Consider the following 18,560-nt stretch of genomic DNA (forward strand, 5'->3'; position numbering starts at 1 on the left):
AGTGTATGCAGACGGTCAGCAAGCGTTTCCCAAACTTCTGATTATTATGGAATTCTTATGACAATGTTCGAGCTCTAGGCAACACCAGTGTCTGTATAACAATATTTTTTTACCATTATTATTGGAAATAAAAAATAACTTCCATTTTAGTCGTTTATTCGAAAAAAATGCAAATACATGCAATTGTTATAATTCTTAGTACAGTTAGGCATATAAATAAATAATAAACTTCTTTAGTGTAACGCTTATAACAAATATTTATGTGAAATCTGCGCCTGGTTTTTTGGAAAATAAATTGTGAATTCGAGCTCTGATTTTCGATATACATACGCGGATTTCATCTACCACAGAAAGGAGAGGATTTATAGCCTTACTCTTAATACTTGCTAAACAAGAGAAAGCTTATTTATACGTCTACAATGTTCGAAACTGCAGCAATATATTAATTGCTTTCTTATGAATTGTTGGACATAACACTTTCAATGGAGACTCAAAATCGCTCCAAAACATATCGTTAAATCTCAAGTTTCTATGAACTATTCGATTGCAAGTCACGAAGTTCTTGTTTTAAATGATGGGCAGAAGTGCGAGAGAAGGAATTTATTACCCAATTGAATTAACAGGGATGGAAAATTATAATCAGTTTCCTTCGCCAGTTTTTTTAGCTGGGTCACAATAAAACTTGAAATTTCGTGGTATCCAACTTCACTTTTTAGTCCCGCTAGTAATTCAGACATATAAAGATTTCCTTTTACAACATATTTCCATAAGTTTAATTTACCTTTAAATTTAAGAACCTTGTCACTTGAAAGTTAGTACATTTTCTTCGCCGCCTTGCAGTAACTTTTTAGTTGATCAGCTCGCATTTGTATCCATTTCATCTTCAAATCATTTAGTATAATCTTGTTTCTAGTTTGGTTGAAAATGTGCATGCATAGCACAAACACGCTATTAAAAAAACTCCTCTACTTAATCACTTGATTACAGAGTATAATAACACATTTGTGCGCTCGTTATCAACTTTTAAAAATTCTGGAGTTAAGTGGCTTTCATCTAATGAAGTTTATACCATTTTTATAACCTCGCCAAGTATCTTTTGTAGTTTGTTACCAAGAGATTTTGACATCAAACATTTTTCAGAATAAAACAGTGTATGGAAACAAGGTAGGCGTTTTTTCCTTCGCAATAGTGTCAAAGCGTTTTATGGAGCCAACCATGGAGACAGAACCATCCATACGAACATCAAAACAATCCTTCTAAGAAAGATCTTTTATTACAAAAATGGAGATCAAATATTAAATATATATACATGTAATGTTTTCAGTTATTCCAACACATCGTGGGCGAATGGTGAGGCTATTCCATTACACGTTCTGACAGATGGTTGACGAAGCTGGGATGATTGAAGCACGGAGAAAAATGACGACTCAGGACTTTTCACTTTTAACAGCAAACATATCTTTATTTTAATTTAGAACAGATGACTTTTTCCAGATGGAGTTAATCAAATAACTTATTCAGTAATTGAACTATTAGATGCGATTGACTTTAAACTTTCATACGTCATAACGTTATAACAAAGAAAGAGGAGCATAGCGGAAGTGTTAGCAGGACGAAGGCGAGAAGGCATCTGTGTAGGAGAACTTATGACGCAGCATTAATATGAGGAGGTTATGTAATAGGTAGTAACTGCTAATTTGGCAAATCTTTTGGCCACTGGTGAAGAATATTAAACACCAGTTTGCTCAAGTGATAAACCAATATGATGGAAGTGTTAGCAGGACGAAGGCGAGAAGGCATTTGTGTAGGAGAACTTATGACGCAGCATTTATATGAGGAGGTTATGTAATAGGTGCGAATGTTCTAGAAGGTACTGGGTTAGGGGACGATCCTGAATTGCAGAAAATTAATTAAAGATTGCTGGTTCGCAAAGAGCAAAACCATCGTATTTTTTTTATATTTTACATACATATATACTCCTTTGCTTATCTCAGTAAATTTTACAACAGGGGAACTGAATTTATCTCTAATTAACAAGTCGTACAAATGCTAGAACATAACATTAAAGTTGATGACTCGTCCACTCGAATCGAAAAATTGCCGTTTTTCAGTTTATCACACAGAACCCCTTCAACATCGTGTGACATGTCATTGATCCGTCGATTAGTTGTATTATTCGAAAGCGGAATGTTTTCAATTTCTCTTACTGCATCTTCTCCCAATATTTTACCCACTATAATTTTATATGCGGGCATTTTCAGATTCTTACCAACTGTGTGAACCAACTGTGTTTTTTCTTTTTTATACAATAAGCTTTGCTGCCAAATAAATTTCTTACTGAGCCTTTTTTGCTAATTGTGAATGAGTTTGCAAAGCTGTAGTCTGTTTATTTTGAGATTTTTAAAATAATCAAAAGTTTTATTTTTTATATTAGTTTGATTTGTTGTCAAACGTCTGTTCAATTTTGTTTCGAAAGTTTTTTACCGCAAACAAGACACAATGGAAGAGGACATTTTAGGTCACCAATTCATACAAAACCCTTAATAAATAACTTTCATTGTAACGACCAACCTTTTTTACATTTCTGTGTCAATCTATTGAAAGTTTGTATGAGATTCTAAATCTTTAGTTCTTTCAGAATTATCTGGATTGTTTGTCTTCAAGTATTACCACATTCTAATTGTTAAAATCTATACAGGAATTAAAAAATAAGAAACACAACTGAATAAAGTACTAATAAAAATATGTTCGCAATCAAATAATGCACACACCCGTGGCAATTAAAAGGCTGCCTTTGGCTATTCGGTTGTGTTTGGTTATATTCGTATTGTATGCTTAGTCTTGCAATGCTAGTGTATGTACAGTGCAACGAAAATTGATAAGGGTTAAGTTAATCACTTTTCATTAAAAAACTATAATTTTTCTTTTTTTACAACTGAATTGGTAAGGCAAGCAGCAAAGAAATTCCTGCAACTGGTTGACGACGTCTGACGAGTCTAACCGAGCATAGCCGAACAGACAAAAGCAGCTTTTCGTTTATCATCGGCTAGAATCTTGTCACAGTCACATGAGCTTTTCCCGCCGGTGTTACTCGAGTACAATACCGAATCGGAGAGGAAAAAGTATTCGCTTTTATGACGTACGTGTTATTTCTCTATTTATCGCAGAACCCTTAATAATGCTTCACGGAAACCTTAATAATGCTTCACGGAACCCTTAATAATGCTTCACGGAACCCTGTTTGGAAACGCTGCATTAGGCAGTCCGATCTCCTTATCTATCGCTAATCGAACATTTGTAGAGCATGACTGGATGTCGATTGAATACCTTCTCTTCCCCACGGAAGGAAGATTTATGGGCTCACATTAATAACATGTAGTGTTAACATAGACATGATTTGCACATTCACTGAGTCGATCAAAGGCGAAATGGAGTCGTCATATCTTATTGATTCGCTGTATATTTAAGTGTTTATTGTTGTGTATCGTTGTTGCGCTTTGAAAATAAAATCTTTTGTTAAATGGTTAATTATCTATTTGACTGCAGTATACCGCGAAATATTTTGAAAATAGTGTTTGAAGATCCATTGTGTATTTTGTAGTAAAAGTAGGGTACAAAAATGTTAAAAATTTTATTCAATTATTGATTTTTCTATGTGACAGAGAAACATATTAATTTAAACACATAGCAGATAAATAATTAATTAATAGATTAAAATAGGGAAAAATATGATAAATAGAAATAGAAAATTTGCAATAGTGTATATTCTACATAAACTCTATATATTTCGAATGAAATTTTAAAAAGTTCCTTTTTCTCTCTGGGAGTGAAACAGTTTTGTAGTGGAAGTGGAATGCACAGCCAAATATAAAAGTGGCACCACCAAGGGTTGAACATATTGTTATTTCGACCCGTATTCGAAATCAATGGTATGGCCTTGCTGCATATTTGTTTTTCTTCTTCTTCCCCCCATGTGTATCGAAAATATAAGGTTGTTTATATATAGTCTGATAGCCGTGCGGAATAAATGACGACATGATGCTAATATTATCTATTAAGAACAGCAAATCAAGAGAAATGTAATCGGAACCAATCTATTTGAATATCGAAATCGTTTCAGAAATTGTTTTGGAATTAAAGTCATTAACTGAAACGGGTAATATCTATTGACAGTATTGTGTGTCACATACTAGCATTCTTCATATCGAGTTTTTCATAATAAAGGAACTCATTATTTTTAGAAATATATGTAATAACTTATTGATTGGAAGAAAATTTGCATAAAATTTTTTATTTTAAATATTTTCATCAACCATCCATTCAAGAGAAATTTTACTGAAAATTGTTTGAAACATGCTGTATGATGCGGCAATTTATAACTTAAACTTAAATAACTCATTTTGCCATTCTTGTTTTAAAATAATTTGATTATGAAATGGATCAAAATGACGCGAAGTAGTTCGACTTCAAGAATTTACTGTACACAAAACTTTGAGAATCTTACACGTCTGGTGTGAAAGTTTAAAGCTATGGCAAAGACGTTATTTAGAATCATGTAGAAAAATATATAATACTCATAAGAGAAAAAACAGTTTTGTAAACTCTTTTTTTGTATGCAATTTGTTGCTTTGTCATTAATAATAGATTTACTCTTTTAGAATTTTCCAGACTAATCAGATAACCATAACAACACTTGAATTTTTATTGTTGAAATATAAAGTTAATCGTTACTGCGATAACAAATTCATATTTTTTTTTTCTTTTTCAGGGCGAGTAAAGCGAAAAACGACAAAGTAACGAAAGATAACAAACCTGGCTCTAGTTCGTCCACCTCTATTTTACAAGCCCTCGTTGGAAATGAGGTACATTATTTTTTTATGTTTTACACTGTTTTTAGTTTATTTGTCAGTTTCCATCAGAAGTAGTCAGGTTGTTAATATTGCTATTAGTTAACTATACATATATACATAGCATGCATTTTGCTGAAAATTCCAAGCGAATGCTATTGTTGACATTAGAAATTTCAGTACGAATAAACAGGAAGAGCTTTAGCTTTATTTAGTTGTACGTTTTGGCTGTTTTTTATTTGTTTTAATAACTCAAATTAACTGTTTTGTCTAAGAAAAATACTTTTGCACAAGAACTAATTATTTGTACTCTTATATAATAAGAAAAGAGAGAAAAATATAGTAAAGTATTAATTAACAGCTTTTTTAGCTTACAAACGCAAAATCTGAAAAAATAGAGGGTTAAAATAATTACTGTTTACAAATTATTATAAAAGGTCTAAGTTTTTTCAGATGACTTTAAATACCTTTAATGATAGCTCTTCTTGAGTTTAAAACACTCATTGTTATCTATTTAAAAAAAATTACTGTATTTTACAGAGCTGGATGCATGTTCAGAATAATGCTTTCTCAAATTCATCCTTTCAAATCATGTGAAATACAGCAATTTCCTGTAGATGCCTAGAAAGCTTTTTTAGGTCTGACTAAAGATAGTTTCTATACATAACAACAAATATGTGTTTTTTAAACGCAGTAAGAAATGTTTCTAGAAATGAGTATCCGAAAGTAAGAGTTAAATTATCTCAGACGTCAGCGACCTCTTTTGGCTAGGGGTCAAATCAATCATATTGTCTGAATTAAGATGTTTTGGGTCATTGGTATTTCTATTTTAAAATAATCTTTCACAGTGAAAATTAAGCATAATTTTATTGAAAAAATAATTGCATTACTTTTAAACTTAGAGACATAAAAAAGAAATAAAAAACATAAAAATTAATATTTTAATTTTAATTACTATAAAAACAAACGTAACTAAACAAACTTTTTTTCAGAAATTATGGAATCACAAAAACATAGTTATTAATAATATATATCAAATATATTTTTTCTCAGACACCTGGTCAGAAACTGGTAAACTGCTAACTGGGTAAAGTTTAAAATGTTTTGGTCACCGGTAGCATACAGAGAAAGGCGATAATGTAGTCTTAACTTAGGGATATAATTGGTTTATGTACATGTAGTCAGAACAGAAATGTCGGCAATACATTCTTATCTGAAATCATTTTTCGTAAAACGATCTCAGGCAATCATTCTGTAGCCGTAACTGGAAATACGCTATGAAACTATTTTATGAACTTCCCAACTGAAAGAGAAGGAAGTGACGGAGTAATTTTTTTCCCTGATAAAGCGATTTTCTAGAATTCTGCTTTCAGAGAATCTTGGTCCAATCACCAACTGCAGACCGTTAGAGCAAGACGCTTGTCGATAGCCCATCTTTTCATTCAATTGGCGAAATTTTTTAACCTTTTTCATGGTATTTTTGTTGCATTATGGCAATAGTTGCGATAACTTCGGTTATGACAGTGCCGTAAAATGGCAGAAAGAATAAAATACATGAGTACGAAGAGAATGAAAGATAAGAGGAAAATCCTGATTTTTATGACTTGAGCAGAATATGGGAAATGATGTGGTACAAATGGGCATGAAAGTTGAGACAGCCGATAATGTAAGCTTCCTGACATTAAGACGATAAATTTGCTTTTCCGGCTCCAAGCAGTCAGCCATTTGTTGGAAAAGCAATGACTTGTTTTGATATTTCAAGAATGGTTATTGTTGCTGAGTGTTTAAACAGAGAATCTTTAAAAATGTGGTATCATGTATTTTAAATGTCTGAGTTTAAATATAATATATAACTGGCAATCACGTAATTTGAAATTTAATACAGTTTGTAAATTTGAAAACAAAAATTTAATGTTATGATATATTTTACCATTGGATGTACTGCAAATGATATATTGTACCATTGATATATTTTCATTTTATTTATGCCATTGCATATCTCATTCATTTACATCATTGCATTGTTGAAAATTTTGTTATGGGAAAAATCATTTAGAATCTGTCCTTCAAAAATTTGTATAGATTTAAATTTATATTCACAGTGTGTAAGTAAGCCGTCATTCATTATGTAATAAGTATCTTAACATAAAAACAATTGTGCAATTTTGATATGAAACTAGAAAGGAGAAATATGCTCGATCGCATAAAGCATGCAATTCGTGAAACGTTTCTACGTGAATTTTGAATTCCAACTTTAGAATGAAGGCGAAATTAATTTAATAGGGAACTGAAAAATTTAAAAGAAATTATTTATCTCACCATAAAGATATTTACAAGCTTTCGTTAGATTCTAAAAATATTTTAGTGCTACAGGTGATCAGAAAAACCACAGAGAAAATAATTATGGTTTTAGCTGTTATAATATTTTTATTTGCATAAATAAAATGAAAATATATCAATTTAATATTGAAAAGTATCCGATGTGTTAGAAAAATAACACCACCTATAACATTTATACTTAAAAAATAACTTATATATATACTATTTATACGTAACTTACGTGCACATGTAAAGTTACATATACTCTCTAAGTGATACACTTACATTACGTAATGCGTTTATTCACATTACTAATAATGGTGTCATGGCATTCAACTGACATTTTTGCACTGAATATTCTGCAGTTGCGTATCTGGTATTAGCTCACATAAATGAGTATCACAACAGTTACCATGCGGAAAATTGCACAATCAATATAGATTGTTATTTTTATTTATATTTAGGTGCTTAAAAATATTATGACTCAGTTTCTTTAATTGTGTTAAAATTGCTATGGCAAAATCATGAAACAATTTTCTTCTACCTAAAGAAATTGATCAAAATTGCATTAACTAAACTTGTGCAGTCTCTTTCTAATGAAAGCATAGTGCAAAGTTTTCAATGGGCGGTTGAAGAAGGCAAACCACTTGAGATGGCAAAATAAATTTAGGGCCCTTAATGAACATTTCTGTAACTTTTACTGATAGAGGACAACACATATTTCATATTTTAATGTCACTATAATACTGCAACTAATTCTAAGATTGAGTAGATAAAATATAGCCTGAAAATTCTCGATACTCAACCGATATTTTGGGTGAATCTTTTTACATTATGGTAACTTGGCGACTTTTTGGCGAACATTTGGCGACCAACCCTGCTACAGCAACCTGCTAGTTTTGTTTTGAACGCCATTTTGTTTTCACAAAGTAAAGAATTTTTTTTTTTTTTTTTTTTAGTCAATATTTTTTCCAACAATCTGCTAGCGGAATTACGCTTACACTAGAACTTTTATGGAACAAAAATGCTTAGTCATGACGAAGATTAGGTGCGAAATTGGGAGAAAGTGCACAATCGCAAACTGCTTGCCGCGTTTATAAGAATTGCACATACAAGGTATCCATGTACACGTCGACCTATTTTCACTTAAAAAAACATCCCAGAATTCCACAAAAATGGCATTGCGCACACTTTATCTATGTACACATCTGGACTTTATCTATGTACTTATCTATGTATCTGGACTTTATCTATGTACACATCGACCTATTTTCACTTAAAAAGTCAAAAAAAATTGAGAAAAATCCAATTCTTACTCTTGTAAAAAGCGCCCAACAAATAAGTGGGCGATTCTGCACTTAGCAGCGAAATTGTTTCTAAATGCTTATTAGCTAAAATCACGATCGGAATTTTCCGGAAAATATGTCTCATGATCTCTCATTTCTCTGAGACAAAATAATCTGTGATTCGAACTCTGTACTTCTCAGATTATTGCTAAAATCCTAGCTAGTAACCTTTATCGTCTTACGAAAATGTCGCCAAAATACCTGTTACCATATTTTAAAGATTAGCCATATTTTGTTGTATAATCGAATATCAGAGCTATAAATCTAATCTAGCGTATTGCGTAACATTATTTATTGAATTCAAGACATGTTTTGTACTGTAAAAAAATTACTTTTTATATCCAGTGGAGATCTAACATTGTCCAGGTGGATAAGTGCGCGAATTATTTGGTTGTTATATTTCAGGCTATTTACTTCGGCTTGCTGCATGATATTTCCCAATGTTATATAAGTGCTAGTTAATCTGTCTAAAAACGTCTATCACAAAATTATCCGAATCCCTTTAAGAAGCTAGTCCTAATATAACTTAAGTAGGTGATCTTTTACTCTTGCATTAGTTTTTTTTTTTTTTTTTTTTTTTTTTTTTTTTTTTTTTTTAATATTTGTTAAATTCTTTCTGTTGTTCTTAATTTGTTCAAAATACACAACTTCCTTTAAATATCCATCCTGGAAGGGAGTGTAAATAATGGATTTAGCTTGTTTTATAGTGTTGTGGGGAATTCAACGACCAGTGTTGAATAATCTCTATTGTGAAATTGTCAATATTGATAATGATCCTCTTTTCGTGCCCACAGTGCTGTTGGCAGTACTTAATGCTTCTCTATTTTGAAATGTCTTCTGAAATATTAGGCCCACCAGCGGCCGAGCGGTAAAGTCGCTAAACACTGGTAGTTCAGTCCGAGGTTCGAATCCCGCGAACGGGCTGGCTGCATGGGCGTTTTCGTGGTTTTCCCCATGTGTAACGTGTATGCGAGCCAGTTTCCCTTAGAAAGTCCTCCACGAAGGCATCCCTTTCCTTAGGCAGATAGCCCTCGAGGCTTTGCCATAATCACACACACACACTTCTGAAATATTAAGGAGGGGCGGTCACTACAGTAACTGTCCCTCGTGCTCGAACAGGGAAGAATTTAGTAGAACATTTAGTTTGCTTTTCGTAAGTAATGGCTGCTGAAGCAGGGAGTTTGGAAATCGTTTTTCAGTTTTGTAAACTTGTTTGTCCCTTAATCTACGTTTAGTTCCATGTGTTCTGTTATTATATTATTCTTATCTAATTTCGTAAATTACTTTAACATTTTGGGGTTTTTTTATTTTTAAATTAAATTTTGATAGATATATTATTTTTAATGCTTCTGTGAAAATTTATTGTAACGCAACCAAATATGCTTTCTATAATTAAATCATTCATTCCTTCATTCCTTTTCGATTCAATAAAAATGGCTAAAGGCATTTAAAAAATAATATGAGATTAATCATAAATGATGATTAAGTTTCCTCAGTGTCAGTTTTTTTTTTAAATGTAGGTTTCTACGTTGGTCTTTTCTGGAGAATCTGAGCATTAGTCAGGCTCTGGATCAATGTATTTAAGTATTCTCCAATGCGTGAAACATACATCGTGAATTTGGGTTTTGTCCCAAAATATAAATGTATTTCTGCTTTTTAAAATTACGTACATAAGAATGAAATGGATACTGATACAGGTTTGAAAGTTAAATCTTGTCTACTTGTTATTTCTTCGAATAATACCATTAAAGTTAAGTACTGAGACCAGAGAACATGTTTGCTACTTCTCAGTTTCATTACGAGTAGATTGAATTTCATTTCAGCTGTGTCACATCTCCACTGTCAAATCTTTTCTTCTTGAAAGAAACTTACCTCACTCAGGAACAAAGAGGTCTGTCATTCGGTTTTCTGAACTTTACTGTCGTTACCATAGTGACGGAGTGAAATTCTCTCTGGTTAGTGACAGGTTTGCTTGAAATGATGATTGATCGTCAAAAAGGTATTTTGTGATAAAATGTATCTCACAGCATTTCAGTGGTACAATCTCACAAGTAAAGCTATCGTACAAAAGGGAATAATATATAAAATCTGATTTGAACACGATATCGATTATTTTGGCTCAAATGCATTAATTTTTCTGAACAAATGATATGTTTTAAATATTTTGGAAATATCTTTCGTGAATTAAAAGAAGACATAAGTATTGATTGCACTAACAATTGACCCATATTTTGACAAGGAAATTAGCTTTTCTGATATAAATCGACTTTCACAAATTAATATTTTTTAAATTCGCTTATGGTTCTTTGAATGTTTCTTTAAAACGTACTTTAGGATTGATTTAATTTTAGTCTGTGATAATTTTAAAGTTTCCTATATAATTTTACAATATATCGAATGAGAAATCTTTTGTAATGTTTTCTTTAAATGTAACATGACTGTTGCAAACGGAAATAAATTGCATTTCGAATAAATAAATAAGTATATAACGTTATGGGCTATCTTCATTCATCTGCAACGGTTTCATTTCTATCCAAAATAAGGCTTCACTATTTTCTGCATTGCAAGTGGAAATATTCGAGAAGTACAGATAATTTGAATACAAATAGCTTTAATGTGCTGTTGAAACACAAGATATTTTGTTCAAAGTTCTTTTTCTCAATGAGAAGTATCAAAATAAGATGTAAAGCATTTTCTATTCTGTCATGCTGATAAAGAAGGTACTGTTATAGCTTGAAAAATGTATCAAAAATGTTTCAAATTTGAGAATAATTCCTCAATTATTCCTCCGCCATCGTTCTTATTGTTTTTCTTTGGTACACGACGGGAAAATATTAGTACAAAACATTAGTTTCAAAATTTTAACATATTATGGTTGAGGTATATATGATTTTCAGAGAACTTATCAAGATGACGGTGATTTTGTTTCATATTGAGGAAACTAGAATAGTCTCTGTCAATTGAAGTATCCATTTCTATTGTTCAGATAAATTAAGCTTAATTAAATTGAAAATAAATGCATTGAACTAAAATCCTAATAATATTCACTACTGTTAAATTTATTGCTTACACTTGTAACTAGCTTTCATAAAAACCTGAATCAAAATCCTTCGCTACTAACTGCAGGATCTTTCAAATCTCTTTTGTTGACAACTACTTCTATTGAATCATATCTTTAATAGTTAGAATATGAATCCAACATCCATATTGTACAAATATCTAGAATTTAATTTTAAATAATTGTCAAGAGATATTATAATTTATGTTATCAATAAGTCAACAGGCAGCTCTAGAATTTAAAAAATATTTTCTTTGTAATTCTCATTAACGTAAAATTTAATAATTAAGTTAACAAAATAGTCATTAGAAAATTAATGTTTCAGTTAATAATATGTGACATACCTAATCAAGTTTTAAATTATTAAGTCTCATTTTATTAGGTGTTATTTTAAAACATCCCAGGGCATGACACAAACTAAATTCTAAATTCAAATATGAATTTCGTCTTCCAGCATCAGGTTTTTAAATCTATAAATATAAAATTGAGAGTAAAAAAGACGAGAGATAATGTTAGCGTAGTTTGTCCTCGTATTTACGTGAATTTTTGCGTAAAGCTTCAGCAGTTCATTGCAAAACTCTACTGGAATAAATAAAAGTAGCTTTGCCTTTACTACAGTAATCATTAAGTTGCTATTAAAAACGTTGCGAATTTCGGAAACTGGATACATTTAAATGGCAATTTTACTTTTAATTTTGTATTTAAAATTCTATTTAGTACCTTCATTGGAGGCTTTAGAACATATGCTTTTATTACTAATGCTTACTTCGCCATGTTACAAGAAATACTTTAAGTGTGCAAACGTAAAGAAATGGCTGTTTCAGTTTTATAGTCCGTAACTATTAAAAGTACTCTAGAATAAACGAACATATCTGTATCACGTATTTGTTTAGATCCAGATGTTTCTTTATATTGGTCGTTTACTTAGAGTTTCTCGCTTGCATTCTGATATCTTAAAACTATAAAAATTTTTAGTAGTTGTAATTAGTACTAAAATCTATTTGGTATTAATTATAACTACTAGGTTTAGTAGTTTAAACTATGTGCTTTATAAATTAATTCGATGCAAGGTGTATAGATATAAGGTTGTATGCGAAATTCAACTGTTGAATATTATTGTTAATAAATTTGTTATATTTTTAGACTAGGATGATATTCAGATGTAAACAGTGTCATACTGATCAATCTAAATTTAATAATAATAAGGAAGCAATGCACCAGGCTCGTACAACAATTTGAGTTTTAATGGTAAAGAAATCGATTCTTGACGCCTAAGAAATTTGAATAAAAATAGGCATATTTCTAACTGAAAATTGAATTAACGAAATAATACATATATTCCCTTTAGACAAAAGATGATTTCAAAATATTTTCTGAGAATATCATTTCATGTTGTATTAAACGTAATTCAAAGAAAATCAAAAGCAAATAATTCAGATACCTGCTTTCATTTAAGAGGTTAAACTATTTATTATAATAAAGCACTCGACGGCTAATTTTCGTTTGAAGGTGGCCTTCTTGAGGGAATGTTCTAAAAGCATTTATTCACATTTCACTCTTGACTAAAGAAGACATAAGAGAAAAAAAATAATGTAAAAATTTATGCAAACCTCTCATTTTTAGTCACCAGGAACTGAAATCAAGACAACGCGTATAGTTCAGACATTCACTGAGTCACAGGTAAATTATTCTAATACTAAGGGACTAAGGGAATACTAAGAGAATCTATCGATTAAATACCTGTTTTTAGATTTCACATAAATAAAAATAAGCATGTGCTATAAACAAAGGATATTATTTAAATATTATTGTAAACAAACTAAGACAAAAAAATCTGATGTGTACATCACATGACTTCCTTGTACGGAATATTAAATTATGCGAATTTTTTCTTGCACTTCATTTGAACTTATTGGATTGAATTAATTCTACTTCGTCGATAGTGCATAAACCGCAATAGAACAACTGCCCTCTTTAAAATTCACTATATTTGTTTACCATAGAGACACTCTGGTGCTATCTAATCTCTGGCTAAAAATTATATCATCCGAAGAATTATCTAATCGTTGCCACATGTTCTATTCAAATACTATAATAAATTTAAAACCATGCATTAAGGAAATTAACTCACTTCGCGACAAGGCGAAAATACATAAAAACTCAAAATATCTATATTACAAATTCCGAAGTAAATCTGAAACACTTGTTTCCTCCAATTAATTCCAGAATGGATTAAGCATGATTTAATTCGTAATAATTAAAGAAGGCGTTATGAATTTTAGTTTCTCTAGATTGGCAACAAATTCATTATTCTGTTAAGTTTCAAATGTAAAGAAATTGGGCTACTAGGGTAAAAAATAATTAGGCTTAGCCGCACTTAAATAATTTTCAAAGTGTTGATAGTTCTACAAATATTGCATGCAGATTTACTAAAGGCTTAAAACCCTTAACTGGAACATAAGAACAACATAATTCAATCATTTTTAAAGGGAAAAATGCACAGTTTACAAACATATAAGAATATGGAAACTGAGATCACTGAGCCGGGTAACAGAGTGGATATTTATGTACGTTTCGTTCGTCCGATTGCAACCAAAATAGGAGATGCACATCTACATGTTATAGCAGTTCTATATACAAAATTTCAACGTTCTGAGGATACTGGTAGTTACGCGAGATACATACATACATACATACGCACGCACGCACAGACGCTAGGAAAAATTCTCTTCAGAATTAATTTTAAATCAGTTTTATAATTTTTTTAGGGGAAAAGATTCCTTTATTCTGTCCTTACGTACATATGTCACGCAAAAACATCGTTACATTGCATTCGATAACGTCAAAATGGATATTTCCTTTGAAATATGATATCTGAAATTTTTTTGCGATAGCAATACTTCCTTTTTACTTCGTATAAGGAAGTAAAACTGAAAATATTTTCATGAGTCATCGCAAAAGTGAAAATACCTAATATAGATTTTTCACTCATTGTGTGCTGTTAAAGATATATCTGCATTATGTGCTTTTTTGTCACCACGTCTCATTCTCAGTGTTTCTAAAATACGCTCATCTACAATATACTCGTCACTCTCTGTCATAGACACATTTTATATATTATATAATTACATATAAAAATATACTTATTAATTTAATATTGTGCGGGTATAGATTTTAGAAATTATTATTATAAGAAACTCTTTATTTTGTTTAAAATGTGTACGTGTGTGTACATCTGGATGAATAATGTATATAATTCAATTTTCGTTTTAAATATATTGCTTTTGCATTAGCAGCACTAAAGAAAGAGTTTCCCTGAGTCCTTTTTGATTCATAGGTCCTGTTTGTTTTTGTGATGTAATGAAAATGTACCTAGATTTGCTTCTATTTCGTTCACCATTTAATTTCAAGTTCAACAACAGTTGTGCTATACCCAAATATTCCTGTACAGTATTTATTTTTCGATCAATTGTTTGACTATTTAATTTTCTACACAACTTTTAACAACATTTCTAACGATTATACAAATGTTTTATAACATGCTGAATTGACATATTTATTACATTTCTTACTTCATTCGCTCTTTTGCTTTTAAACCACTTCGTGTAATATTATGTGTTATTATATTAAACATGTATATTAAATAATAATTTTATTATCGAAATACCTTATTATGACATACAAATTAATTCAGTATAACAATCCATAACTTAGGCGAGTCTTCTCAGTGTTCTTTTAATAATCGTAGTGATTTGAATTCAGCAAGGAATTTAATATAGCGAGTTCCATTATTTATTGTCCAGGAGATCTATGCCAATAAAATTTCTTTCATATACGATATCCGGAAGCCAATTTTAGCAAGTTATTTTCTCCAGTAGGTTTTGGTTTCTGTGTCTTACCCTTATGACTCGCTTATTGAGAATTACCAGGTGGCTTGGGTTACTCTGTTGCATAGGACACATTGTATCATGCTTCTGCGTTATAAATAATTGTTCCTTCTTGAGGCACGATAAATAGTGTTATCAGCTTGAAGTTCTACGGTAAATTAAAATCATTACTTTAAGTATCAAGGCACATATACCATTAAATTGACTTATCTAAGAGGTGTCGCTTATAATTTTGGAAACTGGGCGAAATTAGTATCGTGTGCTAAAAACTCAAAAGCATGAAAAAAACCAGATTACAGTTTGATGGAAAGATGTTTTGCGAAATTCATTACATACTTCCTGCATTAGACTATGTTTAATAATAAAATATTAAACAGATAAATCATTAGTTAGATGACACTTACAAGGTGTACCGTTAAATGATCCATCAGTCATTCTCATATTTTAAAAGCCTAACGAAATTTTAAATAGTTTATATCAGGTTGTCTATTAAACAAGTTAGGAAAAGTGTTCTTTTACATATTTGCTTAACTGTAACTTTTATTATAGTTTTCTTATATATCCTTACTTATTGCAGAACACTGTAGTTTTAAATTTATTATAACTATTGATTAATTAATAAATAGATTTTAAGTTTAGGTTTTAGTTGTTAAAAGAAAATAATCAGAATATTCAGACTGCATAGTTTCTAAAGACGTAGTAATTCTACATGTTACAAATACGCTCAGTTTTGTCATATATAATAACATCATAACTGAAAAAAATTCTCGATTTATTATTTCTGCAAAGCAAAATGCAATGTATACTTAATTTTCGTAATTAGTTAAAATATTAATATTACATTTTTGTTCTTTCTCTATGCGAGAAAATTTAAAGTAATTAGAGGTTTATTTTAAAATTCTTGCTATTTTATTATAAGCGATAATATAAGCCTTAATGTTTTAATCGCTTATATTTAAATCGAATGAAAAGGAGTGGTCTCAGTAGTATATTCCACTTATTTCAAAGGACTATTTTTAATTCACAGATTTCGAATAGCGCACTTAAAAGTGAATAAAACTGTCACAAATAAAACTGCAGTTTTATTTGTGACTTATATTTCATCAGTTACATGAATCACAAAATAACATTATAATATAAAATCGTACTTCTGGCTATAATATACAAGTAAATAATACTACTATAATATAAAATTCTACTTCTAAAGCTGGCTAATCACCCAGCAATTTGCAATTAAGCACGCGGAAAGTTAATAGGCTCTTACAAAGATAATAGCTTGAGTTTAGTTTTTCCCCAACGTTAATTGAGATGATTAATTTAAATTTCACATACCGAATACTTTGGCCACATCTGTAATCAAACATTCAGTTCTGACTCCCGTGGTTAACAGACGTTGTCGCGCAAATGATTAAGGCTGTAACAGTCATCAACTATGCGTTAGAGGAGAGGTGGGAAAATTACAGTCTACTGCCAGTTTTAATTCGGTCGCGACCTCCAAAATTTTTTGAAAAAAATTTCATAAATCAAATTACACATTGTAACGAAATGAGAAGTTGCTTACTCCTGTATGAGACGCACGTGGTCGGTGTTCTATGATATTTTTCCATCTTAACTTTGTTTATTACCCACCATTGCCACGTCCTCCTCAAGGGCAGATAAGAAAAGAAAAGTGGACTTCGATTGTCGTGCTTTGAAAGCAAGCACGCGAAACACGCAAGATGAATGATTGCTAAAATTAGAATGTAAAAACTTTCATCACAGTACAATTTATTAATAAAAATAACACTAAATCAGTGACTAAGTTCATCTTAAGAATGGCATTTAGTAGTTAAGAAAGGGAAACCAATTACTTATGGTGAATTAATTAAAATGCGTTTGCTTGTGGTAACCAAAGATATGTGCCCACAGGAAACGGATTTGTTTCGATCTGTCAGTTCGTTTGGCGAGAACGACTGTTAAAAGAGTTAAGGTTATCGAGAGCCTAATCAAGAGTCAATTAAAATAAATGAATTTCTTGATTTTTAAAACAAGAACAAAATTTCTTGTTTTCATTGGCTGTTGATAAGACGACAGACATTACAAATACCATCCAATTGTTTTGTTGATTCAAAGTATCAGTACTGAGTTTGAATGGATTGAAAATTTTGCATCTATGAATATTTTACATTTAACAACTAAAGACGAAGATATCTTCAAGGTAGTCGAAGAAACGCTAAAACAGTGAAGTTTGCGATGGGATCAGTTAAAATTTGTCACAACTGGTGGTGGTAAAAATATGTGTGGATTGGGGAAAAGATCAGTTTGACAAATTTTTAAGCTTTGTGAATATGCTAAATGCTCAAAACTTCTAGTAATTAATTGCATTATTGCCCAGCAGAGTCTCTGCAAGAAATATCTCAATCTGTAATGTGCTACTGATCCAGCTGCGACAGTGGTTACTTTTATTCGTCCTTGTAGACTTAACTAGTCAGATTCGAAACTTTGTATTAGAAATCGAAGCCGAAAATCGGGACTTACGATAGAGCAATTCGATGGGTGAGTAATGGGAAAGCTATAAGATTTTTGAACTCAGAGAAATGCTAGGAATTTTTCAAAATGCTAAAGAATGCCCACAGCCACTATTATCGAATAAGGAATGGCTATGGAAATTAGCATTTGTTTCAGACATCGTGAGGTATCGTAACGAATTTAAATTAAAATTACGGAGAAAAACAGTGCTTTTGTGTAAAATGTGTTCTACGTAAAGTCTAGTCGCCGAAAATTTATATTGTTTGGAACACAAATTGCTGTAAAATATTTCAAATATTAGAGAAATCTGCATTGCTAAAGATATTGGCAGCAGATGTATTTTCTGAATTTAAAATAAAGTTAAAATTGTTTATCCTAGCTTGATGCAAATGCCAAAGGCATTTCCATGTTTCAAAATCCAGTTGATTATAAAGTTGAGGAGCTTTCGTCAGACCATTTAGGTGAAAGTGATTGACCTGCAAAATGAAGATATACTAAAAAGATGTTTAACAAAATTATCTAACAGAATTCTGAAGATATTTTTCGGAAGATAAATATGGTCAATTAAAATTATAATGTGTTTATCTCTGGATTT

At 30.9% G+C, this 18,560-nt stretch overlaps 1 protein-coding gene across 1 annotated transcript in view; it reads left to right on the forward strand.

The window, feature by feature from the left end:
* Syt7 (Synaptotagmin 7) overlaps nucleotides 1–18,560 on the forward strand; it is a 476,147-nt gene that overhangs the window by 211,248 nt on the left and 246,339 nt on the right. The window contains exon 3 of the mRNA XM_035359362.2: nucleotides 4,769–4,862. Coding sequence (XP_035215253.1) covers nucleotides 4,769–4,862 — 94 coding nt within the window. The remainder of the gene's footprint in view (nucleotides 1–4,768; nucleotides 4,863–18,560) is intronic.

Source organism: Stegodyphus dumicola, chromosome 6, assembly GCF_044657685.1.
Source record: "Stegodyphus dumicola isolate Sdum_Otavi_A_Nest chromosome 6, ASM4465768v1".
Taxonomy (NCBI): Eukaryota; Metazoa; Arthropoda; class Arachnida; order Araneae; family Eresidae; genus Stegodyphus; species Stegodyphus dumicola.